General features: G+C 37.0%; 1 protein-coding gene across 1 annotated transcript; it reads left to right on the forward strand.

Annotated features, from left to right (window-relative positions):
• Window positions 1-4,452: 4,452 nt before the first annotated feature.
• On the forward strand, window positions 4,453-27,038 carry adcy3b (adenylate cyclase 3b). The gene is made up of 20 exons (XM_079888580.1): window positions 4,453-5,429; window positions 7,266-7,415; window positions 11,439-11,572; window positions 11,888-11,999; window positions 12,238-12,365; window positions 14,010-14,168; window positions 14,254-14,422; window positions 14,497-14,568; window positions 15,896-15,993; window positions 16,098-16,259; window positions 16,398-16,485; window positions 18,942-19,058; window positions 19,244-19,515; window positions 20,430-20,511; window positions 23,033-23,191; window positions 23,275-23,421; window positions 23,519-23,635; window positions 23,729-23,855; window positions 24,369-24,493; window positions 25,453-27,038. Exons 1-20 carry the CDS (start codon window positions 4,809-4,811, stop codon window positions 25,627-25,629), a joined length of 3,216 nt encoding a protein of 1,071 aa, XP_079744706.1. The 5' UTR covers window positions 4,453-4,808; the 3' UTR covers window positions 25,630-27,038.
• The last annotated feature ends 14 nt before the right edge of the window (window positions 27,039-27,052 follow it).

The raw sequence follows: 27,052 nt of genomic DNA on the forward strand, positions 1-27,052 counted from the left end.
GTAATATCTCTTTAGTTGAAGTTTCCTTTGCAATACATTTCACTCAGACAACATAGCACTGAATTAAACCACACTTTTAAAGTATATGCTTTACTTAGAAACATCTAAGTGACTAATACAATTGATATTGTGTGAGACACCATATCAACATTTCTCAAGTTATGAGTTAAGTGAACACAGAGACCTCAAAACTTGGTAGACAATACATGACGGTAACATTTGATGGATCGTTTTTGTGTTTGAATGTGTCATTTTGAGTAGAAAATGAACTCCAAATGTCACAAAATGGCAAGTTACTAATCCTAACCACAAAAGCAATGATAAAACAGTGTAAATACAGCTGGAAAACAGTGAAAAGTCAACCTTATTAATTATTCAAGGCCCAATGCATGATGGGAACACCAGTATCAGAAAAGTTGAGTCATTTTATAACGTTGATATTTACGCTTTCATTTCTACATGCTTGAATTGAGTACTAATATAGAATTTACTTCGTTTTTTTAGTTCTTGCCTGAACTAACTTTTTCATGTAAATTGTTTTGTTTTTTTCTTTCGTATTTACTTCACCACAAAATCATTTTTATCAGTGTAACTGGAGAAGAAAGGTCAAATGTTTCAATAAAACAGCGCTTTACTTACACACCTGCTGTAGGACGGAGACACCCCAGCAAGCTCATGCCTCTGCCAGTCCTGCAAGTATAAAAACTCACACAAATGAGTATGTGTGCAACACCAGGCATAATGAAAAATACATTTCTAATGTTACTAATGCTTTTGCAACATGAATGTTCTATGAGAAAACATGTTAAACAAACAGAAATGAATTAAACGAAGATTGACAGCCTTAAAGGGATAGTTCACCCAAAATTCTGTCAATATTACTCACCCTCGTGTCGTTCCAAACCCGTACGACTTTTGTTCATGTTCGGAACACAAATGAAGATATTTTTAATGAAATCTGAGAGCTTTCTGTCCCTCCATTGACAGATACACAACTACCACTTTGACGCTTCAAGATCATAAAAGTACTCCATATGAATTGAGCGGTTTTGTCCAAATTTTCTGAAGAGACTTGATCAAGACTTTAGACTTTATATGAACAGATTAGCTTTTATTCACATTTAAACATTGATCAACAAACATAAACAGCAGCTCAACAAAAAGAATTTCGCACGTCAAGCGAACATGATAGAGCTTCCATTTACTACAACTGATGTATGAACTGATTAATCTTTATATGTGAAAATAATTCATACCTAAATTAAATGTTCATCAAAATGCGACCAAGTCTCTTCAGAAAATTCGGACCAAACAGCTCAATTCATATGGATTAGTTTTACGATCACGGTTTATGAATTTTATGAAGTGACAAAGTGGTAGTTGTGTATCTGTCAATGGAGGGACAGAAAGCTCTCAGATTTCATCAAAAATATCTTCGTTTGTGTTCTTAAGATGAACGAAAGTCTTACGGGTTTGGAACGACGTGAGGGTGAGTAATTGATGACAGAATTTTCATTTTTGGGTGAACTAACCCATTAAATATGGATCATTACAACATTTTATAGGATAGAAAACTTAGTGCGACAACACATTTCTGTGTAGTTCCCTTGAGTATGAGCCTTATACTCACAAGAGAACACACTGTAGCAACCTGGAAAGAGTTGGGTTTGGTTACAGCAGCAACACACTGAGAGGGAGAGAGAGAGAGAGAGAGAGAGAGAGAGAGAGAGAGAGAGAGAGAGAGAGAGAGGGAGAGGGGAGGGAGAGAGAGAGAGAGAAAGAGAGAGAGAGAGAGAGAGAGAGAGAGAGAGAGAGAGAGAGAGAGAGAGAGAGGGGAGGGGGAGGGATGGGGAGAGAGAGAGAGAGAGAGAGAGGGAGAGGAGAGAGAGAGAGAGAGAGAGAGAGAGAGAGAGAGAGGGAGAGGGAGAGGGAGAGAGAGAGGGGGGGGGGGGGGGAGAGAGAGAGAGAGAGAGAGAGAGAGAGAGCTGGAGCTGTTTGTTGCTCAGGTTCAGTGTTGATACTGACAGTTTAACATGAAGATTATTAGAAAACCATAAGTGACGCATGGATTGTTTACCAAAACTACAAGATGGAATATTTGCCTTTAACAGGAGTAATTGTAAATCTCAGTTAATATAATCCAGTTTTAATTTAAAATGTTTTTTTGGGGGGGTGGGATTAGAGTAACAGGAAATGTTAGTCTTTTGCCACAATAACAATGGGAGCCTAACAAATCAAGTTTCCACCTTAATCAGGTAAGATACAATTTTGTTTATTCAGTTTTTTATTTGTCAAATTGAATAGTAACATACCTAGATTTGATCATTTTTATGGACTATGATACATTTGTGGTGTTTCGTTGTTGTTGCTGTTGTTTGTTTTTAAAGCTTGACTCCTCCTAGTTGCTGTTGTATGGCAAATTATGTGTAAAGATCCTAACATTTCTATTTTGTGTTCCGTTGGAAAAGTAACCGCATATGGGTTTGGAACATGAGGATGAATAAATATTGACACAATTGTTATTTTTGGGTGAACTATCCCTTTAAACCAATTTAATGTATATACAATCATATCTGTGTTGGTCTATTGAATATATATTTTTTGGCGCAGTTAGTCAGACCACAACTACATTGTGTAGTAGACATGTGCCGGTATACGGTAATACGATATACCACGATAATGAACATGCACAATATTGTTATTGTGGGCACTTCAAAATACTGTGAATAATTATATATAATGAATTATTCCGATTTATTTTAATGCATTTTAAAAATACGTTTCCCATAAACTCGTTAACATGCACAATACCTCCTTATGCTGCGCACTCTGATATAAACAAGCCCGACACACATGAGCAGCGCATGGCGGAAATGCACTTCCACTCTCTGACAGGCAGATGGCGCTGATGGAACAGCAGAAATGCAGCTGTTACCCCGGTTACCCCGTAAACAAAGCAGCTGTGCTACTTTCTGTTTCCGAACAGAATTTTAAACAGCCATTCAGATTTTTATGTGTTCATCGCAGCACTGAATACGCTGATTTCACGCAGCCGCCATTTTGAAATCGAAAGTGAGGCTCCGGTGGGAAGAACCCCGGAAGTAAAGATAAACAACAATGCCTTGGACTACCAACCTGAAGCTGCTGCCGCGATTTACACTATTGGATGTTAATATCCATAGGATATGTATATAGTTCATTCCTGCTTCGTTTTTTACATTCTGAATTATATCAGAGCCCGTCTACGGAGAGCCTTGGCACTTCCTATTAGCCCCATTGTATCGATCTTGGTTGCAGTTCCATTAGAATTCCACTGGAGGTGATCGCGGGCGAGTGCAGACTGAATGGGAGTCTATGGGGCTAGACGGCTAAATGTGTCTCTTTCACCCGATTCCCGTTGAGAAATCTCAGATTTTATTGTAGGTTTTGCAAGTTCAACATGGGTTATAGGTCAAAAGTTGAATGAACGAGTACTTATTTCTTTTCGATTTCTTACAGGTTGAGTTGTTGTTGCCCATAACACGCTAGCATTCTGCTAATGACGTCAGCATTCTGACGTCATTGACATTTTAAAAGACTTTTTAAAGCAAATAAGTGACTCTAAAAAATCTAACACCCAGCAATGTGTAATTTCTTTGCATCTCCTTTCGAATACAACATTCAAATTACTAGACAAAAAATTATATCCTGAGAAAAGTGGATTTTGAGGGGTATTTCACCATAGACCTCCATTCATTCTGCACTCGCCTGCGAGCGCCCCCGCATGGACAGAGACGTGTTACTGCAGCCAGTCCAGAAACCGGAAGTAAGCAGAGAGTGCCAATTCTCTTCCTATTAGACATTCTCTGATTATATATATAAAAAAATATTTTATTTATAAATGAATTTCACTGTATATAGTCTAAAGTATGAAAGAAATGTATGTACAGTTTTAGAATTGACACAACATCATTAAACACAACAATACGCCATGGCATTCACGACTCTCCTGTGATTAAAGGCGACACTTCCGGTTTTCTTCCCACCGGAGCCTCGCTTTCGATTTCAAAATAACGGCTCCGTGAAATCAGCGAGTTAATATGCGATTTATTTTCATACTTAATTTTTTTTACTTAACATTAACTAATGAGATCTTATTGTAAAGTGATACATATTGTTCTTTATAATTGCAATTTAACGTGTTTGAAACGTTTGTTTATTTTATACATTTTTATGTATTAGGCTACTTTATGGTTTTTAAATGTTCAGTTATTTTTGTTATAAGAAAAAAAGTTATTAAACCAGTTCTAGACTAGCACTAAATAAATATATATCGTGAAAATACCGTATACCGTGATAAAATCTTAAGCAATTATCACATGAAAATTTGATACCTCAAATGCTAAATGACTGAGGCAAACGCTATACTCTTTTTTAAATTTTTATAAACACTAACGTTTTTGGGGATGAAAATACGATTCAAATCTAAGCAAATTGATCTGGTCATATGTAGGCCTACTTTTTAAATATTGAATTGTTAATAATTTATTAGTGTTACAGAGACATGATAACTTATGACCAACATTTTTTGTAACTGTAACCAATTTGCTTTGTTTCTGCTTCGTTCTTGTTGTGATTAAAGGATGTGGAAGAGCAGCTCGAGATGTGTTTGTCATGGAAACGGAGCCGGAGATCATTAAGGAATGACAGACTGAACCTCTCCGGTGTGTTTCAACTCAAACCCGAGCGGAATAAACCCGGACAGCCGTGACGGATCCACCACAGATAGCAGTAGTCCATTACACGTGAAACCTGACTAGAGCTGCAGTATGCCCGTGAACGGGATTCAGGACGGTCCGGTAACGGTTACCGTGGCGGAGCCGCACACGCGTGGGTCTGGCGGGTTTCAGTCTCTGTCTCTGCCGCGTTTCATGCGTCTCAAGTTTAACCCGGAGTCTCTCGAGAAAGTTTATCAGACGTATTTTCTGCGCCAGCGGCAGGAGACGCTACTGGTGCTGATCGTGTTCGCGGCTGTGTTCAACAGTTATGTGATCATCATGTGCGCGGTTGTTTACTCTCAGGATAAACTCAACACGCTCGCGGTGGCGGCAGGTGGACTGGTTTCGGATATTCTGCTCTACATCGTGTCCCGGTTCCGTTTGCTGCCAGAGGCTGTGTCCCGGAGCCTCGTGCCGTACGCGCTGTGGCTGCTCATCACGGTCCACGTGCTGTGCTACTTCAGTTTAAACTTCGCGGGATTTTACGAAGCCGGTGACACGGTGGGGTGGCAGATATTCTTCATCTTCTCCTTCTTCCTCACGCTCCCGCTGACGCTCACGCACATCGCGCTCCTGAGCGCGCTCTCGTGCTGCGCGCACACGCTGCTGCTGGGGTTCACAGTTGCGCAGAGACAACAAGATAAGCTACAGTTAACCGTGCTGATCAGACAGGTGACACAAACACACTTACACTGGACTACTTCTTGTTTTGTCAGGTTACATAATCAGATACTCCTACTTCAAATAACAGGGACGAAAACTTTTCTGGAAGTGAAGAAATGATTTACAGTGATTTGGAGTGATGATAGTGTAACAACGTTTAAAGGTGATACCGCAAAAGTTCAACATCATATTTTATTAATAAAATAAACACACAACAAAACGAAAGTAAAGTGGCAGTCCCTCACAGACTACTGCCGCTTAAAAACAAAACACTAACATAAATAGTCCAGGCCTGGTCCTCTCTCGACCTTCACTGTCCTCACTCCTCCTTTTCTCCTTCCGGAGCTCCTCCGTGGGACTCGAGACTTGCCACAGATAGCTAGGCCTATATATCATGGTTCTGAATGCACTTCCTTGTACCATTGTATCACCACAGTACCTTTATTGTAAAGGTGATTACCATTTTCAGATATCTTGGGATCATTTTACCATGGTGTTTATCAAATCTAATATAATTGTTACAGCCACAGTACTTTTTGTAAAGGGTAATATCAAAATGGTACTTCACAAATCACGTGATAACGTATAAATTACGTGAAATCTATAAAAACAGTTTTTCAGTAAGAGGTTTTTAAAAAGAAATTGATACTTTTATTTAGCAAGGATACATTAAATTGATCAAAAGTGACAGTAAAGACATTTATAATGTTACAAAAGATTTTGTAATGAAAGAGAAAGACATTATAAATCTTTTGTAATATTTATAATGTTACAAAAGATAATTTCCACAAAATTATTAAGCAGCACAACTGTTTTTAACATTGAGAAGCAAATTTCTAAAGGATCATGTGACACTGAAGAGTAATGATGTTGAAATTGAGCTTTGATCACATTTAAATTTTAAAATATGTTCAAATAGAAAAACAGTTCTTTTAAATTGTATTATTATTTTACAAAATGACTGCAAAATTTTACTGTATTTTTGATCAAATAAATGAAGCCATGGTGCGCTTAAGAGGTTTCTTTCAAACACTTTAAAAAGTCTTACTAACTTCAAAATTTTAAATATATGTTTAATGTAAATTAACAGTTTTTTATTTGACCAAACCTTATAAACAATACTGTGGTGGTGGTACTGTGGTATAATTATGCTATCAGTCTGTAAACTGGGCTTTATGACACCTGAGGGTTGCGAGAGAAACGTGTCATGTGTTTCATATCACGGAGGTGGAGCTCACAGAGGGATCTGATGCAATGTGACGATATTTGTGACCCTGGACCACAAAACCAGTCACATGGGTCAATTTTTTTAAATTGAGATTTATACATCACATGAAAGCTGAATAAATACGCTTTTCATTGGTGTATGGTTTGTTAGGATAGGACAATATTTGGCAGATATAAAACTATTTGAAAATCTGGAATCTGAGGGTGCAAAAAAATCGAAATATTGAGAAAATCGCCTTTAAAGTTGTCCATTTATGTTCACGATTGTGATGCATTCAGCCACAAAAGTAAATGTTTTATATATTTACAGTAGGAAATTTACAAAATATCTTCATGGAACATGACCTTTACTTAATATCCTTATGATTTTTGGCATAAAAGAAAAATCTATAATTTTGACCTATGTAATGTTGGCTATTGCCACAAATATACCAGTGCGACTTATGACTTGTTTTGTGATCAAGGGTCACTAATGTGACTGGAAGAAACAGTTGTACATTGACGTCATAGGACAAGCTCAAAAACATCACTCAGACAACTATTTTCCATATAAACAAACATAATGTTCTGTGTCGCTGGAGTGTGTATATTCAAGCAGAAGTGTGTTGTTTCTCGTAGCTTGTGGCGAATCTGATGCTGTTTTTTGCTGCTGTGCTGGTGGGCGTGATGTCATATTTCATGGCCGACCGCAAGTACCGCACGGCGTTCCTAGAGGCCAAACAATCTCTGGAAGTCAGTCTAACGCTGAAGGAACAGGGTCAACAACAGGTACACGCAAACATGCATTGCAAACACAAATGATCTCTCTAATAAGTGGGCCGGATGCTTAATCCATGTCTGTGAGTGTGTGAGTAATGAAAGTACAGAGATGCTCTAATTGGGCTCAGTGGTGGAGCTCCGCTCTGGAGCCCTTGTGTCCTGTTACCTGTTATTGGCACATCTGAGCAGAATAGAGACAAGGACACACACACACACACAGAGAAGGTTGTGTTCTGTTGCCACTCTTATTGCAGTAATGAAGTCATTCCCCAGGCTGCTGTTATTGTGACAGCAGCGACACTAAAGACCCAAGAGTCCAAATTTGCCATCACACATTATTTTATGTTGGTCACACAGTAACTAAGTTTTAAGATCAGTCCTATCCTTTATATAAATAATATCTCATTAAATTGCTGCAATAGGGTTAGTTCATCCGAACATTTACATTTATTTGCCATTTAAGAGCTGCATGTGTGTTAGTTTATAGCAAAACATTGTGTTGTTTTAGTTTTAGGTGGAACCAAAACACATTCATATCAACTTATATTTTCATTTTAGATGTGAATAACTTTCTATTTTTAATTTTCAAGATTTTTATTTGAAAATAGGAGGTTATAATAAACTGATTTGTGTTCTGACAACAGTGTTATTTTAGCAGATTGAGATATTATTATAGTTTTTATGGTTACATTTTACAATAAGGTCTCATTTGTTAACATTAGTTAATGCATTAGTTAACATGAACTAACAGTGAGCAATACATTTTTACAGCATTTATTAACCTTTGTTAATGTTGGTTAATAAAAATACAGCTGTTCATTTTTTAGTTCACAGAGTTTTAAATAATGTTAACAAAAACAACCTTTGGTTTTAATAATGTATTAGTGCATATAGAAATGAACATTAACTAGGATTAATAAATGCTGTAGATGTATTGTTTATTATTAGTTAACTAATGTAGTTAACTAATGTTATCTAATGAAACCTTATTGTAAAGTGTTATCGTTTTTATTAATACTTAAAATTATTTTTCATATTTATATTTTCCATTTTCATTTTAGGGTAAAGTTTTAGTAATTAAGCTTTGTGTCTTTGCAATTTTTATTAGTTTTTTTAACTGTCTATATATTTGTATTTCAGTTTTAGTCCTTTTAGTACATCAAGTTAACTTTGCAACTAGATTACAGATTTTCTTTATATTTATTTTTTTTAAAATGATAATCCAATGTACATCTTACAGCAAGTATTTCTGTGTGTGTGTGTGTGTGTGTGTGTGTGTGTGTGTGTGTGTGTGTGTGTGTGTGTGTGTGTGTGTCTTGGGGAAAAGGTAAAAAAGGAGAAAATAAATCCACTCCTCTAGATGGCTTACCATCTTTTTCTTTTCCAAATCTAGAGAAGTGTAATGTTTGGTCCACTCGCTTCACAAAACTGAATTTCAAACATAGAAACTGTTTTAAAATGTTTTCCAAAACACTCATGCCACCTGCTGTTGGTGACAGTCCCACCCTTAACTTATACCATTGGTCAATTTAGCTATTTTGGACCATTCAAACAAACAGCAATATTGAAAGGGGCATATTGTTTTATGGGGAAACGGTTTCAAAGTGTATGCTACCTTTTACGTTTTTGCTATTGAATTGGATTGTGTTTCATATTTTTTTTACTGTTAAAATTTTGCAATTTAATGGCAGGTTCCCTTGTGACAACTTACCCCATTCACATTGACAACATGTTCCATTATTTGCTGTTAAGTGTTTCAGTGGAATCTTTAATCGCTGACACCAAACTGTCTGTTCTCCGGTTTAATTGCTTTTTTGTCAGCATCTCTTTCTGTCCGACTTGCTTGTGTGGTCACATGGTCTCCACTCTCCAGATACCCCATCAAACTCAGAATGCCATAGCAGCAGTGGGGGCTTCTGGGAGTTGAGTGCATTCAGCCAATCAGAGCACAGCTGACGGGTTTAGCTCTCTATGGCAACCGCATCAAGAGACTAATGTGCTCCGATCGAACTCCCAAAATCCCACATCACTCTTTTGTTCGTGAACTAGAGAGAGCACATAAAAAATGTTTCAAACATTAGACACACCTGTTGATGCTCCACCAAATGAGAAAAATACTGAATCTGAATCTGACAAAGTTTGCAGGGCTGCATTTATTTAATCAAAAATACAGTAAAAACAGCAATATTTTGAAAAATGATTACAATTTAAAAGAATTGTTTTCGTCACTCGATAGTTTTTTATATTCAGCACCACTCAAAGTACTTATAAAAGGAACAGACAATCCATTTGTTAAAAATACTATTGCTATCTGGTATGAAGCCCACAAATTTTTGGGAGATCTTCCAGATCTCTCCCGCTTCTCTCCTTTGTGGGTTAATGACCAGTTTTGCCCTGGTAAAAAAGATTTGGGGTTTAAATTATGGATGAATAAGGGTGTCTCTAGATTGTCAGATTTATATGAAGATGATATCTTGATGTCATTTGATAAACTTGTAGCAAAATTTCACATACCCCAGAAACATTAATTTAAATATTTGCAACTTAGAAGTTTTATTTTCTCCTATTCAAAGAATTTGGGTAAAATACCCCCAATGTCAACATTAGAACAGCTGACATTACAAAACTGCAACAATAAAGGATGGATTACTCAGTTATATGAAACATTAAGAGAAAATAATAAAGAAAGCTGTGAAAATAAAAGACAAGCTTGGATTCAGAATGTAAAAAACGATATCTCATTAGAAGAGTGGAGTACAATTTGCTTAAAGTCGCAAACACAAACCATAAATACTCGTCTTAGACTTTTACAATATAATTGCATAATGAGGACCTATATAACCCCTGTAAGATTAAACAAATTTAACCCAAATATCCCAGATCTTTGTTTTAAATGCAATAAATTCCCTGGTACATTTTTTCACTGTGTTTGGGAATGTGAGGAGATTCAGAAATTTTGGGTTGAGGTGACCCAATGCATTTCTCAATTTACTTCTTCTCAAGTCACGACATGTCCTATGTTATGTGTATTGAATTTATATGCAGAAAATTGTTCCTTATCTGTAAAAGAGAGAAAAATGGTGGATTTGTGTTTACTGCAAGCCAGACGGTCTATTGCTTTATATTGGAAAAAGGCTGATTGCCCCTCTCTTGGACTATGGCTAAGAAACCTGTCATCTTGTTTGGCTCTTGAAAAGCTTACATATATAACAAAGAAGAAATCATCTGAATTTGCGAACATCTGGGAGGTGTTTCTGAATTTTCTTAAAAGTGGAAATATTGAAGATGCATTAGATGTGTGAAGTTTTATATGTAGGAAGAATCTAGCTAATTTTGTAACTTACTATTTTGTATTTCTATATGCCTGCCTGGGGTTTGGTTGGGGATTGAAATGTTTTTGTCCTAAAAATGTGAAAACTCAATAAAGACATGTTAAACAAAAGAATTGTTTTCTATTGTAATGGAATTCATTCCTGATATACAAAGCTGAATTTTCAGCATCATTACTCCAGTCTTCAGTGTCACATGTTCCGACCTTCAGAATGATTTGCTGCTCAAGAAACATTTATGATTATTATCAGTGTTGAAAACAGTTGTGCCGCTTAATATTATTGTGGAAACAATGATTTAATTCAAACGTTTGTGATAAGATAAAAAAAAGAGTGAAGGTAATACTTTTATTCATCAAGGATGCATTAAATTGATCATTCATTTCAACATTGATAATAATCAGAAATGTTTCTTGAGCAGCAAATAATCATGAAAGAAAGATTTCTGAAAGATCATGTGACACTGAAGACTGGAGTAATGATGCTGAATATTCAGCTTTGATTACAGGAATAAATTACTTTTTAAAATATATTCAAATAGAAAACAGTTATTTTAATTTGTAATTATATTTCGCAATATTTAACTGTATTTCTGATTAAATTAATGCAGCCTTGGTGAGCAGAAGAGACTTCTTTAAAAAAACATTATAATTTTTTTAATGTTCCCAAACTTGACAGGCACTCTCTCTATATGTGTGTTTAGGAGGAGTTGTTGTTGTCCATCTTGCCGAAGCACATAGCAGATGAGATGCTTCAGGGCATGAAAAAAGAAGCCAATCAGAAATCAGATGCTCAGCAGTTCAACACCATGTACATGTACCGCCACGAAAATGTCAGGTAAAACACTACCTGTCCATGATTTTCACCCTGTCTTCTTTTATTACCACAAGTGCTGGGATTTTGATTCACCACAGTTATTCTTTACAATCTGTTCACCAAAAGATTCACCCAGATTTGTCAATACACTCAAAAAAAATTGGTCCTAATGATTGTATAAAAAAATACGAAATAAATAAACCTACATATTTTTCCTTGCTGAATATCTTGTTTTAGTCAGAAATACTTCAAATCGTGGAAATAAAACAGGTTGTCATTTTATGTTGACTTAAACCAGGCTGACTTTACACTAATGTAATGATCTCTCTCTTCCAGTATCCTTTTCGCAGATATCGTAGGTTTTACACAGCTGTCGTCTGCCGTGACTCCGAAAGAACTTGTCAAACTACTCAACGAACTGTTTGCTCGCTTCGACAAACTAGCAGCAGTGAGTAAAAACAGCCAACACACACATTTTAAACATTTATAAATGTCCACCTTGTAAAGAAAATACAAAAAAAGCCGTAAAGAGTACAAAAGCATATGTTGTGGGCAATTTGCATGGTACAAATGTGCATATAATCACCAGTATTAAGGATACAAGAAACACTGACACTTCCACACGCAGTTTATTTGCTATTATGGCAAGGCACTTTTATTTCTTATCTGACTGTATGTTTTAACAGCAACACCACCAGCTGAGGATCAAGATTCTGGGAGACTGTTATTACTGTATCTGCGGTTTGCCAGATTACCGTGAAGATCACGCGGCCTGCTCCATTATGATGGGCCTGTCTATGGTGGATGCCATCTCGTGAGTACACGCCCACTGGGAGGGGCTTTACCTGCAGTATCCAATCACTGGGTGGAGATTTACCTGCTGTATCCAATCACTGGGAGGGGCTTTACCTGCAGTATCCAATCACTGGGAGGGGCTTTACCTGCAGTATCCAATCACTGGGCTTTACCTGCAGTATCCAATCACTGGGAGGGGCTTTACCTGGGCTGCTTTCAGCCCCGACAAAACGTTGCACAACGTTTTTTAAACCGAAACGGTGATGCGTTGAACACACTGTTCTGATGATGCAAGAGTTGCAACTATGGCATCTGAGAAGGCCATTCTTTGTGTTCTTTGTGAAGAATTTTAGGAGCCTGATGAAGTCGGTATAAATATGTGTTTAATACTACAAAATATGCCCGATGTTACAGTTACTGCACTTGCTGCCCAGAACAAAAGAGAACATCCCAATCGAGTGAAGGGATTGCTGAAACTGAAACTGAAGCACACATCTTACCTAATTCAGACTAAAACACATCTATTTAGCCTCACATACTGACTTTATTTGTAGTTCATACTGTTTTAATACCCTGTATTTTCTTTCTCATTTTTAGGAAAAGCACTTAATTACCATTGTTTATTTCTATACCAAATGTCATACACTTGCAATGAAGCTAAAAATATAAACAACTACATCATTATGTTGATATCCTATATTTTTACAATAAAACTTACGACAAACATGTTTTCTAATATCCTCAGTTGTTGCGTATACCGAGCTGCATCGAACACATTTGTAAATTACTTTCCTTGAACCCATTGTGCGAGTTCACTTTAATACCGCGTGCTTTATACATGTTGCTGCTGATTGGACTGGAGTTCTGACACACCCACCAAACAAGAGAAAACGTATCTCAAACCCCGTCTCAAACCCCGTCAAACCCCGACAGTAAAAGGTTGCACACCGGTGCACGCCGTTTCCAGGAAACATGACGTTCAACCCGGAAACCGTAGCAAAACGTTGTGCACCGTTTTGAACTTGAACGTGCCCCTGTTGTATCCAATCACTGGGAGGGGCTTTACCTGCAGTATCCAATCACTGTGGAGCATTACCTGCAGTATCCAATCACTGTGGAGCATTACCTGCAGTATCCAATCACTGTGGAGCTTTACCTGCAGTATCCAATCACTGGGAGGGGCTGTACCTGCAGTATCCAATCATTGGGTGGATGCCATATGGGAGGGGTTTTATCTGTAATATATAATATAATACTTTTAGTTAAATCTTATGGTACATTACAAACTAATTTATATATTATAAAAAATGTTCTTATTTTTGTACAGTTTCAAAGGCTTTAAAATTATACAAAAACATATTTGATTTTTTTTTTTAAATATCTTTAAATAAATATATCATATATAAACTATAAACATTATTATATAAACTATAAAAATGTATAGATAAATTTAGTTTACATGTTTAAAAATCAAACAAAGCATATATATCAAAATAGATCAATAGAAATGTTTTGTATTATATATTCAATGTACATATGCAAATATGAAAAAAATAATAATAATAAAAGAAAGTTATTATAGATTTTATAATTGAATAAAATGAATTACTCAGCTATAAACAAGACAGTCCAAATGGCTCATATGCTTCTCACCTGTGTTCAGCTACGTGCGTGAAAAAACCCAGACGGGAGTGGACATGCGTGTCGGCGTGCACACGGGAACCGTCCTGGGGGGAGTCCTGGGACAGAAGCGCTGGCAGTTCGACGTTTGGTCCACTGATGTTACGGTGGCAAACAAGATGGAGTCAGGGGGAATCCCTGGGTGAGATCAACTCAAATCTGTATTTAAACAATTAGTTTCTTGTTGAATTACAGTGTGGATGACTCTGTTTCTGCTGCGTTTGCAGGCGTGTGCACATCTCTCAAAGCACAAAGGACTGTTTGCATGGTGAGTTTGAGCTGGAGGAGGGCAGTGGAGGAGAACGCTGCGAGTATCTTCTGGAGAAAGGCATTGACACGTACCTGGTGTGCTTGTCCAAAGAAACACACAAAACAAATGGAGTGAGCAACGGCACAGTGAGTATCATGAGCTTCATTCATATTCTCTGATCTGTTGTTCTCATCTCAAACTCATCTCAAACTTTCCTCAGGTGATCAACACCACAGAAACCAGCGGCAGCAGCACATCATTAAAGAACACACCTGAGGAGTCAGAAACACAGGTGAGATCTATCTATCTATCTATCTATCTATCTATCTATCTATCTATCTATCTATCTATCTATCTATCTATCTATCTGTCTGTCTGTCTGTCTGTCTGTCTGTCTGTCTGTGTCTGTCTATCTATCTATCTATCTATCTATCTATCTATCTATCTATCTATCTATCTATCTATCTATCTATCTGTCTATCTGTCTGTCTGTCTGTCTGAATATCTATCTATCTATTTATCTATCTATCTGTCTGTCTGTATGTCTGAATATCTATCTATCTATGTATTTATCTATCTATCTATCTATCTATCTATCTATCTATCTATCTATCTGTCTGTGTCTGTCTGTCTGTCTATCTATCTATCTATCTATCTGTCTGTGTCTGTCTGTCTATCTATCTATCTATCTATCTATCATCTATCTATCTATCTATCTATCTATCTATCTATCTATCTATCTATCTGTCTGTCTGTCTGTCTGTCTGTGTCTGTCTATCTATCTATCTATCTATCTATCTATCTATCTGTCTATCTGTCTGTCTGTCTGTCTGAATATCTATCTATCTATCTATTTATCTATCTATCTGTCTGTCTGTATGTCTGAATATCTATCTATCTATGTATTTATCTATCTATCTATCTATCTATCTATCTATCTATCTGTCTGTGTCTGTCTGTCTGTCTATCTATCTATCTATCTGTCTGTGTCTGTCTGTCTATCTATCTATCTATCTGTCTGTCTGTGTCTGTCTGTCTATCTATCTATCTATCTGTCTATCTGTCTATCTGTGTCTGTCTGTCTTTATATCTATCTATCTGTCTATCTGTGTCTGTCTGTCTGTATATATATCTATCTATCTATCTATCTATCTGTCTATCTATCTATCTATCTATCTATCTATCTATCTATCTATCTATCTATCTATCTATCTATCTATCTATCTATCTGTCTATCTATCTGTCTATCTATCTATCTATCTATCTATCTATCTATCTGTCTGTGTCTATCTATCTATCTATCTATCTATCTATCTATCTGTCTATCTATCTATCTATCTATCTATCTATCTGTCTGTGTCTGTCTGTCTATCTATCTATCTATATATCTGTCTGTCTGTGTCTGTCTGTCTATCTATCTATCTATCTGTCTATCTGTGTCTGTCTGTCTGTATATCTATCTATCTATCTATCTATCTATCTATCTATCTATATATATATCTATCTGTCTATCTAACTGTCTGTCTGTGTCTGTCTGTCTATCTATCTATCTAACTGTCTGTCAATCTGTCTGTCTGTCCATCTGTCTTGACCTTTGACCTGTGCGTCTGGTTTCTCAGCAGCTACAGTTGGCCAGTATGACAGATGAAGGACTGGAAGACGAGCATTTGAACCAACTGTTGAATAAAGCTCTGCTGGAGAGAGAGAGAGAGGAGACGTAATGACCGTTTATTCTTATTTGAACCCAGTGGTTTTGCTTTTATGCCCCTGTTTCACATCACCATCTCTCTCTCTCTCTCTCTCTCTCTCTCTCTCTCTCAGTCTGAAGGAGAGTAAGACGGATGTTCTCACTCTGAGGTTTAAAGACTCTGATCTGGAGTCTCGTTACTCGGCAGAGAAGGAGAGACAGACGGGTGTTGCGTTCATCTGCTGTTGTGTGGTTCTGATCTTCACCTCAGCCATGGAAATGCTCATAGATCCGCAGTGAGTGAAGCTCATGAATAATTAATTACTAATACAACGTGATAAATGATATCAGTATCAATGTACTCATGTAACATTTTATTAAAACTAACACTTCTGCTGTGTAATAATGATACATGTCTGCTTGATTTCTGACAGGTTGATTGTGAATTACGTGACTCTGGCTGTTGGTGAGCTGTTACTTCTGATTCTGACTCTGTGTTCACTTGCGGCCATCTTTCCTCGAGTGAGTTCAACCAAAGACTTTAGATATACAAAGATGGTGCACTCATATTACCTATGAATGGGAGAAATTCAATGCACACATGGCGGAATAAGTCCCTCCTTAAAAAATCTCTATTTTAGCGCTATTTGGGCATAAGAAACAACATTTATGGGATAGTTCGTATCAGATTTTGTGGCTGATTTGAAATATATTATTTAATTGTGAGTTCAGCAAGCAGCTTTTGAGATTTCAGGATTTCCCCATTCAAGTAGACAGGACTTGGTCTTGTATGCCCGAAATAGCTGCCCGGAGGCATTGCAAATATGGCCGCCGAGTGAACAGACTTTCCTTGAAATGGACTTTGGTTCAACCTCACAGCAGTAGATGAAAGAGTGAACTCCATGACAACATCTTTAGATCATAATTCACCCCAAAATAAAAATAAAAAAGAAATAACATTTTGCATTTTGCTTTGGGGTTAAATATAAGCTGAATGTGATTCACCTGAGAGAGCAGTGTTATTTTAGTATTTTATGTACTTGGTACATATATAAGTATTTTATATATTTAGTATTTTATATTATTTTATTTATATACTATTGTAGTATTTATTCATATTTTTGTCACGTTCGGTTTGCAGTAATTCGCACAACTCAGGAATAGTGATGTTCAATTCTTGAACGAATTCGTTCTTTTGAGCCGGTTCTCAGGAAGTAACCGGTCGAGCCGGTTCACTAATCGAACTGAAACTAATTTTAATTTCGGGTTGATGACTCAAGACGCACAGCCGAAGTAGCTCGTCCGACTCAAAAAGAACCGAATGAGCCGGTTCAACCAACTGTCGAAGTTTGCCCAGGATTACAGAGGAGTCTGATGAGTGAGTTGACGATACTATGCAAGGCATGAGGCACGTACTGGAAATATGCTTATTATGACTACTGTTATTAAATAACATTTTATTAAAACCTGCAAAAACCTTTCTGTCAAGAGATGTAAACAAGTGTTACTATAGTTTATTGTGCATGCAGATTATATTTTAAGTTGTTAAGCGAAATCAAGAAGTTTATAAGATCTTTCTATATACTTTAGATATGTAGTTTGTGCATCAGTGTCTTTAATGTTTGCTGTAGATGCAAAACATTTAGGAATCTATTCCAAGATGTAGGCTAATCAATATTGGTCAGTCATATCCGACATAAAGGATCCGCAAATTAAACTGACCACAAACACCATTAACTTAAGTGAGAGAAAGGCAATAATCAGCAATATGCGTTCACACAAAAAACTTTTTATTTGAATGTTTCAATATGCATTTCACACAGATTACTTTATTTGAATGTTTCCTTGCTTGATATAACATGACTCTTGAGTTGTTAGAAAAGAAATGCGTAGTGACCTCATGGCGTGATGACGTAAGGAACTAATTAATTGTTTTTTTGAAGCGGTTTGCAGAAATGAATTGGACTTTACATCACTTCTCAGGAATATCAACAAAACAGTCTTTAATCAGTCCAAAATCCAAAGGGAAACACTCACACAGATCACAGGAAAAAGCAAGCAAAACAACCACGTGAAACTTAATGACAAACATTATAATAGAACATATTATAAACCAAGAACTGTGAGAACTCGAGACTTAAATACACACAGAGTAATTAACAGAACTAAGAACAGGTGTGTAACTAATGAGTAACTATGGAAACTAAGGCTGTGTCCGAAATCTCCCCCATACCCTCATTCACTATTCCCTACATTAGTCCACTAGTGTAGTTCACTTAAGGCAGTGAATGAAAACGAGTTCATTTATTTTGAATTGAGTGCGTCTGCCGCTTTTGCATAATTTGTGCTTGTTGTGTAATAATAGTTTGAAGCTTAGAATACTGGCAGCTCCAGTAGTGAGATGAAAAGATTTAAACTTAAACTGTGTCATGGACACTATGTATAAACCTTAATTAAACAATATAAAAATGAATTTATACCTGTATGATATTACGCTGTACCCACATTGGACCAGAGAATGGAGAATGGATGGATGGATGATTCTCCTGCGGGCGCCATCTTATGGTCAGATGCGAGAATTATTTCGACGCGCGACTCTCACAGTGCATTATGGGTATTTTCTAGTGTACATCAGTTGTACACTCACTATTACAGTGCATTGTAGGATTGAATGAGTGCGCTTGATAGCGTCCACTATGGTTTCGGACACCACTACAAATGGTGTCCCCTCAATTAATGCCCTGTTTATGGGTATAAAGGGCGATTTTAGACATAGCCAAACAATAACCGGTAACACAGGCAAAAAGAGAAAATAAAAACCAAAACACAATAAAACTAAACATAACCTTTATCTAATATATATAAATATATGTAGTTATTAGCTATTTATTTAGAATAGTTTATTTTTATTTAAATTTTAGTAAGTTTAATGCTTCAAGACCATCCATGTAACATTGTGATGTGTGTGTGTGTATCAGATCTTCTCCCGGAGGCTGGTGTCCTTCTCGCTGTGGATCGACCGCACACGTTGGGCTCGTAACACATGGGCCATGGCCGCCATATTTGTTCTGACCATGGCTGAAGTGGCTGATATGGTGAGATAAAACACATTTCACCTCTTTTCCAATTATTATTATTATTCTCTGTGATTGGCATGTTTGTAGGATGTCATGCAAGTTGGAAGTCTCACTTCAAGTGCAATTCTGTTGCATTTTTCAATTCAATTATGAAATTTAGGCTTTTAAAGATTCAATGTAAGATTCTTGTTATTTTTTGTTAGCTGAGCTGTGTTCAGCCCCCCCTGTTGCTCCTGAACTCCACTTCCGGCGTGACGCTCGAGTCTCTGGGTGACGGCGGATGTGCCGAGAACCCCAAACATTATGGATACATATCAGTGCTGTCTCTGGTGGCAACCGTCATGCTCGTACAGCTCAGCCATGTCGTCAAGCTGGCGCTCATGTTGCTGGTTACCATAGTAACAGGTGCTGTAAACATCCACAGCTGGATGTACATTTACGACATCTACGATTTCATTCGCTACCTGGACTACAGGTGAGTCGAGCTCAAGCTTGAGTCCAGAAATACTTGAATACTCGAAGAGTGCTGTATTTATAGGCACTCTATAGATAGGTTCTTTATAGATAGGTTCTTTCCCCGCCATTGCCATAATTTTCCGGCTTTCTGTGTTTTCACTGTTATACAGTAGGGGGCGCTATTACGCATCTTCTGAAAGAGTACAAAATATAAATATATATATATATATATATATATATATATATATATATATATATATATATATATATATATATATTATTTTTTTTTTTTTTATTTTTTTTTTTTTTTTTGTGGAAACCTCAATACAAGTTTGTAGTATTCTTTGATGAGTAGAAACTTCAAAAGAACAGCATTTATAGCATTTATTTGAAATATAAAGCTTTTGTAACATTATAAATGTCTTTACTGTCACTTCTGATTGATTTACTGAACACTTAACGAATAAAAGTATTTATTTAAAAAAAAAAAGACATTTGAATGCTAATGTATATAGAATAGATTTGTAACTTGCAGTTTTTTAAATGTAGAATTCAGAAGGGAATTAACTTAGAATAGCCTAGTTGTTGTGTCTGTATATATGCTCTAATGCTCTTTTGATGCTCTTCTCCATTATTCCATCACTATTTAATGAGTTACTGCTGCTATGATCAATAACAATACACAAACATGTCTCTTAAACAGGGTTTTGTGAATTAGGCACAATCTATAATGAGCCAAATTTACACAGAAAGGAGACTGAGAACTTAATTAAATACAGCACAGTTCTTTTTATAGTGTATTTCTATTGTTTTTTTCACCCAGTTTAGTGATTAAATGCAATAATTAAATGTTTTTGCATTTGAAATGCCGCTCACAAAAGTGGAAAAAGTTTACTAATACCTGATTTCTCATTATTTTCTGTGGCTCTCTAGGTATTCAGTGGTTCCCACCAGATATCTGCTGACCGTGATGATTATCATCATGATGATGAGTTTCTACTACTTTGCACGCCACGTATGTCCGACAACATCTTAAACATTTACATTTATCAGAAATTAATTTATTGGGATTAACCCCTTAAAGCAGGGTTTCTCAAACTCGGTCCTGGAGGGCCACTGTCCTGCACAGTTTAGCTCCAACCCTAATCAAACACACCTAGCTGTGAGTTTCTAGTGATCCTGAAGACATTGATTAGCTTGCTCAGGTGTGTTTGATCAGGGTTGGAGCTAAACTGTGCAGGACAGTGGCCCTCCAGGACCGAGTTTGAGAAACCCTGCCTTAAAGGAACATGCCGACTTTTTGAGACTTTAGCTTATTCACCGTATCCCCCAGAGTTAGATAAGTCCATACATACTCTTTTTATAGTCACAGCGTGTACAAATAACAAAGTCACATGAGACCCAGCCATCTTCTGACTATATTCTCAGAAGGGAAGCACTGCTACTTGGGTGGAGTGATTTGCTCGCAGCACCTGAGAAGCCCCGTGGTGAGGAGCAGAGAGTTCGCTCAGAGTTGGAGTAAATCACTCCGCACAAGTAGCAGTGCTTCGCCTTCTGAGAATATAGTTCCCAGTATATACAGTGAGGAAAATAAGTATTTGAACACCCTGCTATTTTGCAAGTTCTTCCACTTAGAAATCATGGAGGGGTCTGAAATTGTCATCGTAGGTGCATGTCCACTGTAAGAGACATAATCTAAAAAAAAAAATCCAGAAATCACAATGTATGATTTTTTAACTATTTATTTGTATGATACAGCTGCAAATAAGTATTTGAACACCTGAGAAAATCAATGTTAATATTTGGTACAGTAGCCTTTGTTTGCAATTACAGAGGTCAAACGTTTCCTGTAGTTTTTCACCAGGTTTGCACACACTGCAGGAGGGCTTTTGGCCCACTCCTCCACACAGATCTTCTCTAGATCAGTCAGGTTTCTGGGCTGTCGCTGAGAAACACGGAGTTTGAGCTCCCTCCAAAGATTCTCTATTGGGTTTAGGTCTGGAGACTGGCTAGGCCACGCCAGAACCTTGATATGCTTCTTACAGAGCCACTCCTTGGTTATCCTGGCTGTGTGCTTCAGGTCATTGTCATGTTGGAAGACCCAGCCTCGACCCATCTTCAATGCTCTAACTGAGGGAAGGAGGTTGTTCCCCAAAATCTCGCAATACATGGCCCCGGTCCTTAATACAGTGCAGTCGCCCTGTCCCATGTGCAGAAAAACCCCCCCAAAGCATGATGCTACCACCCCCATGCTTCACAGTAGGGATGGTGTTCTTGGGATGGTACTCATCATTCTTCTTCCTCCAAACACGTTTAGTGGAATTATGACCAAAAAGTTCTATTTTGGTCTCATCTGACCACATGACTTTCTCCCATGACTCCTCTGGATCATCCAAATGGTCATTGGCAAACTTAAGACGGGCCTTGACATGTGCTGGTTTAAGCAGGGAAACCTTCCGTGCCATGCATGATTTCAAACCATGACGTCTTAGTGTATTACCAACAGTAACCTTGGAAACGGTGGTCCCAGCTCTTTTCAGGTCATTGACCAGCTCCTCCCGTGTAGTTCTGGGCTGATTTCTCACCTTTCTTGGGATCATTGAGACCCCACGAGGTGAGATCTTGCATGGAGCCCCAGTCCGAGGGAGATTGACAGTCATGTTTAGCTTCTTCCATTTTCTATTGATTGCTCCAACAGTGGACCTTTTTTCACCAAGCTGCTTGGCAATTTCCCCGTAGCCCTTTCCAGCCTTGTGGAGGTGTACAATTTTGTCTCTAGTGTCTTTGGACAGCTCTTTGGTCTTGGCCATGTTAGTAGTTGGATTCTTACTGATTGTATGGGGTGGACAGGTGTCTTTATGCAGCTAACGACCTCAAACAGGTGCATCTAATTTAGGATAATAAATGGAGTGGAGGTGGACATTTTAAAGGCAGACTAACAGGTCTTTGAGGGTCAGAATTCTAGCTGATAGACAGGTGTTCAAATACTTATTTGCAGCTGTATCATACAAATAAATAGTTAAAAAATCATATATTGTGATTTCTGGATTTTTTTTTTTAGATTATGTCTCTCACAGTGGACATGCACCTACGACGACAATTTCAGACCCCTCCATGATTTCCAAGTGGGAGAACTTGCAAAATAGCAGGGTGTTCAAATACTTATTTTCCTCACTGTATACGGTTAGAAGATGGCTGTGTCTCATGTTACCTTGTTATTTGTACTCGCTGTGACTATACAAATCACAACATGTAAATGTTTGTCACTTATTGAGAGCAGTATGCTAGCTGTAGCCGTTTACCTCCAGTCTTTGTGCTAAGCTAGGCTAGCGGTGGGTGCGTCAGACAGAGTTACGGCATGCACGGAGATGAGAAGGGTATGTATGGACTTATCTAACTCTTGGGGATATGGTGAATAAGCTTAAGTCCCAAAAAGTCGGCGTGTTCCTTTTAGATGAATCATCTCGTTTTCGATTTATTTATTTCCTCTCCTCTGTTTTAGCATGTAAATTCTTGTTCCTCTCTCTCTCTCTCAGGTGGAACGACAGTCCCGTAAGCTGTTTCTGTGGAAGGTTGAGGTACACGATCAGAAGGAGAAGGTGTACGAAATGAGAACGTATAACGAGGCACTGGTCACTAACATGCTTCCTGATCACGTGGCCAAACACTTCCTGGGCTCCAAGAAGCGAGATGAGGTATGGGAGTATATTCCTGGATACAGAGTAATGCGTTCAGTCCTTAATAAATGTGCATATTGATGTTTATTTGTCTATTGCAGGAACTTTACAGTCAGTCGTATGATGAGATCGGCGTGATGTTCGCCTCTATTCCCAACTTCTCTGACTTTTACACGGAGGAGACTATAAACAATGGAGGGATAGAATGCCTCCGAATCCTTAATGAGATCATCTCTGACTTTGACAGTGTGAGTGTCTCTTGCTCTTTATTTCTTTATATATCTCATCATTTGTTCGGCAGAAATACTCTTTAAAATCATGTGATGTGTATTTGACTCTGAGTAGCTTCTGGATCGCTCTGAGTTTCGCCACATTACGAAGATCAAGACCATCGGCAGCACATACATGGCAGCTTCAGGCGTGACGCCGGAGAGCAACACTAACGGATACGCCGACCGCAAGGTGCGCTACACAACACACTCTATAGCGCATAATGCTTACAACAATGGAGTCTGTGATACTGATGATGATGATGATGATGTGTGTGTGATACAGATTGAGGATCAGTGCATCCTGGAGCGCTGGCAACACTTCGCTGATTTGGCAGACTTCGCGCTGGCTATGAAAGTCATTCTTGGAAACCTAAACAAACAGTCATTCAATAACTTCATGCTTCGCATAGGTCAGCAAACAGAAATACAGACCTATGTTACTTGTATATATACATTTCTTTTGGTCCCCATGAGGAAAACAGCTTATAAATCATATTAAATTATGTTTAGGGGCTGGGTTAGTGTAAGGAGACAGAATATACAGTTTGTCCAGTATAAAAATCATTATGGCTATGGAAAGTCCCCATAACATGAAAACCCAGCAGGTGTGTGTGTGTGTGCTTGTGTGTGTGTGTGGTCCTGGTAAACCCCATGTTATTGGGACAAAATGTCCCCACAAAGATGGCAATATCCAAAATCCTTGTCCTTGTGGGGATATTTTTGGCCCCCTTGAGGAAAACCGCTTATAAATCATACTAAGTAATGTTTTTTTATTTTTTTTATGTAAAAATGCAGAAAGTTTTCTGTGATGGGTAGGTTTGGGGATAGGGTTAGTGTAAGGGGAGAGAATATACAGTTTGTACAGTAAAAAAAAAATTTCTCATAAAGCTTGAAAATCAAACGTGTGTGTGTTTTATTGTCAGGTCTGAATAAGGGGAGTGTGTTAGCTGGAGTGATTGGTGCGCGCAAACCTCATTTCGATATCTGGGGAAACACTGTGAACGTGGCCAGTCGTATGGAGTCCACTGGGGTGATGGGTAACATACAGGTGATATACGTTTTATTTGTTTATTTATTTTATTTTTTAAAGTAAATATATTTAGAATTAAAAATGTATTTAAAACTAACTGGCCAATATAGTTATGAATTATATTAAAATACAAACATTTTAACTTAACATATAGTCAAATATCGGCATGTTTTCCACACTGTTTTTCACGAGAAGGAACAGAAGGAAGGTTGATATTTAATCAATATTAAATCATCATTATTTATATGCAGCACCAATATAAATATATATATATTAATATTAGGGCTGTCAAACGATTAATCGCGATAAATCGCATCCAAAATAAAAGTTTGTGTTTACATAATATATGTGTGTGTATGGAGTATAATTATTTTCTATATATAAATACACACACATGCATATATATTTAAGAAAAATGTGTTATTTATATATAAAATATTTATATATAATATAAATATATACAGTATATACATGCAAATATTTCTTAAATATATACATGCATGTGTGTGTATTTATATATACAAAATAATTATACACCGTACACACATATATTATGTAAAAACAAACTTTTATTTTGGATGCGATTAATCACGATTAATCGTTTGACAGCCCTAATATTAATATATATAAACTATATAAAATACAGTGTATAATATTTAAGTTGTTTTATTATTTTATTGCTGCCTGCATGGAGACCTCTGTACATTTTTGAGTGAAGATTTAAATAAATCACTGAATCAATTTTAAAACAGTCTGAAATTATATGAATTAAACTTTCCACCTCTAATGCAATTTTTGTGACAGAAATGTAATTTAGAGATTCTATTAAAACATCTCTGTCTTAACGTACTCATACTTCGGATACAAACTAGCCTAATGGCGCTGACTTCAAGGAACATATTATAAATATTCACAGTATCACTCAGCTCTGGCTCTAACACAGATGTGTGTGTTTTCATGGTGTTGGTGCTCCCCAGGTGGTGGAGGACTGCTATAACATCCTGAAAGAGTATGGTTTCCGTTTCGTCAAAAGAGGACCCATCTTCGTGAAAGGAAAAGGAGAACTGCTCACTTTCTTCATGAAGGGCAAAGACAAACCTGTCGCAAAGACAACCACAGTCTCTCTCCCACATCAAATACTAGACAAATCATGAGAAGAATGAAGAAGACTAGGACATTGACACTTTATATTATATTATGTTGTGACTTTTCCAAAAGGGGACAGTAAATTATTGAGGACAGAGAGGAGACACATACCCGTGTCTCCCAAATGAGCACTACAGCTCATGCACTTCCCAACAGGCAACAGCTCTGAAACAGATACATAAAAAAAAGAAAAAAATGCAGAAGCATCCACAGCCAAAGGTTGTATTAACTGAGAATTTGTCATCATTTGTTATATTTTAAAAACACACTTTCCATCATTGCAACAGATCAAAAGTACACCATCTGGTCTGTTGTGTTTTCATGCTTTATACACATTCCCTTAGTAAAGAAAAAATGCTGATAAAGAACGTATGCGTCCATATGATAAGGATGGGCTCATAGATTACAGTAAATTTTTGAATTGAATTGAACATTGAATTGTTGGCTATATTAATAAGCAGATAAAAGAAGTATGAATCATAAAATAGACCATGATGGAAATTCTGTAATATTCATTTGTGGACACAAAAACACACACAGTCAGGAGCTAAACAGCACTTTTCAGATTAAGTTAAAGCCAGATTAAAGGCACACACATGAACATACACAGATGACACACATCTTTTGAACAGAGCGTGGGAAATGTACATTATGAGCATCAACAGAAGGCAGAGTGTTTTATTCTATTTTTATTTTACATATAGCTTATACATCACACTAACACCATATTACTATCGACGTGTAGTCAGAATGATTTTTTACCAAATGGCATTTTAAATAGTCAAACATCTCCAGGTCTCGCTCAATCCCAGCAAACTCTCATATTTTAATGCTTTTTTATAAACGCACATTTCACTCATGACATTCGGTTTGTCTCTTGTATACTCTGTGAAAATCTTGGTTATAGATCAGATTGTTACGGCTCTCAGATTGTGTGTGAATTTTTATTTTTTCGTAGATTGTGGATTTAGCAGCTTTTTATGCCATTCTCAGTGTTTTATTGTTTGACCAAATGAGAAGAATGATTTAATGACTCGTAACAAGGTACATTAAACGGAGCCAAACTTTAGTACCTTATTGTTGAATTTTAATCATCCAATAACCTTACTAGGGAAATAATTGTAACTAGAAAAGTAATGCATATTTGACATTTGAAGGTTATAAACCTTGAGTAATTTTAAAAATTGAGAAGATTTTAGTCTTATGTAGACTGCACACTTGGGTAGTCTGTAGAAAGATTAAAATGGATGTATGATTTTGTTGGATGGATCTTGGATGGATGGTTGATTGGGATTGGTTGTGAATGGTAACTATGGTGACTGTAAGGATTTTTCAAACAAAAACGGTTTATAGATTTTTAACAGGCCCGCTGTTCTGATCATCTGTTCTCTGTAAACTCCCTATAAATGATCATAAATAATTATTGATGAA

Source organism: Squalius cephalus (genome assembly GCF_949319135.1).
Source record: "Squalius cephalus genome assembly, chromosome: 12".
NCBI lineage: Eukaryota > Metazoa > Chordata > Actinopteri > Cypriniformes > Leuciscidae > Squalius > Squalius cephalus.

Coding starts and splice junctions, on each gene's coding strand:
- adcy3b (XM_079888580.1), top strand. CDS start 4,809: ATGCCCGTGAACGGGATTCAGGACGGTCCGGTAACGGTTACCGTGGCG. Junction 12,366..14,009: donor TCTATGGTGGATGCCATCTC/GTGAGTACACGC, acceptor ACCTGTGTTCAG/CTACGTGCGTGAAAAAACCC. Junction 14,569..15,895: donor CTGAGGAGTCAGAAACACAG/GTGAGATCTATC, acceptor CTGGTTTCTCAG/CAGCTACAGTTGGCCAGTAT.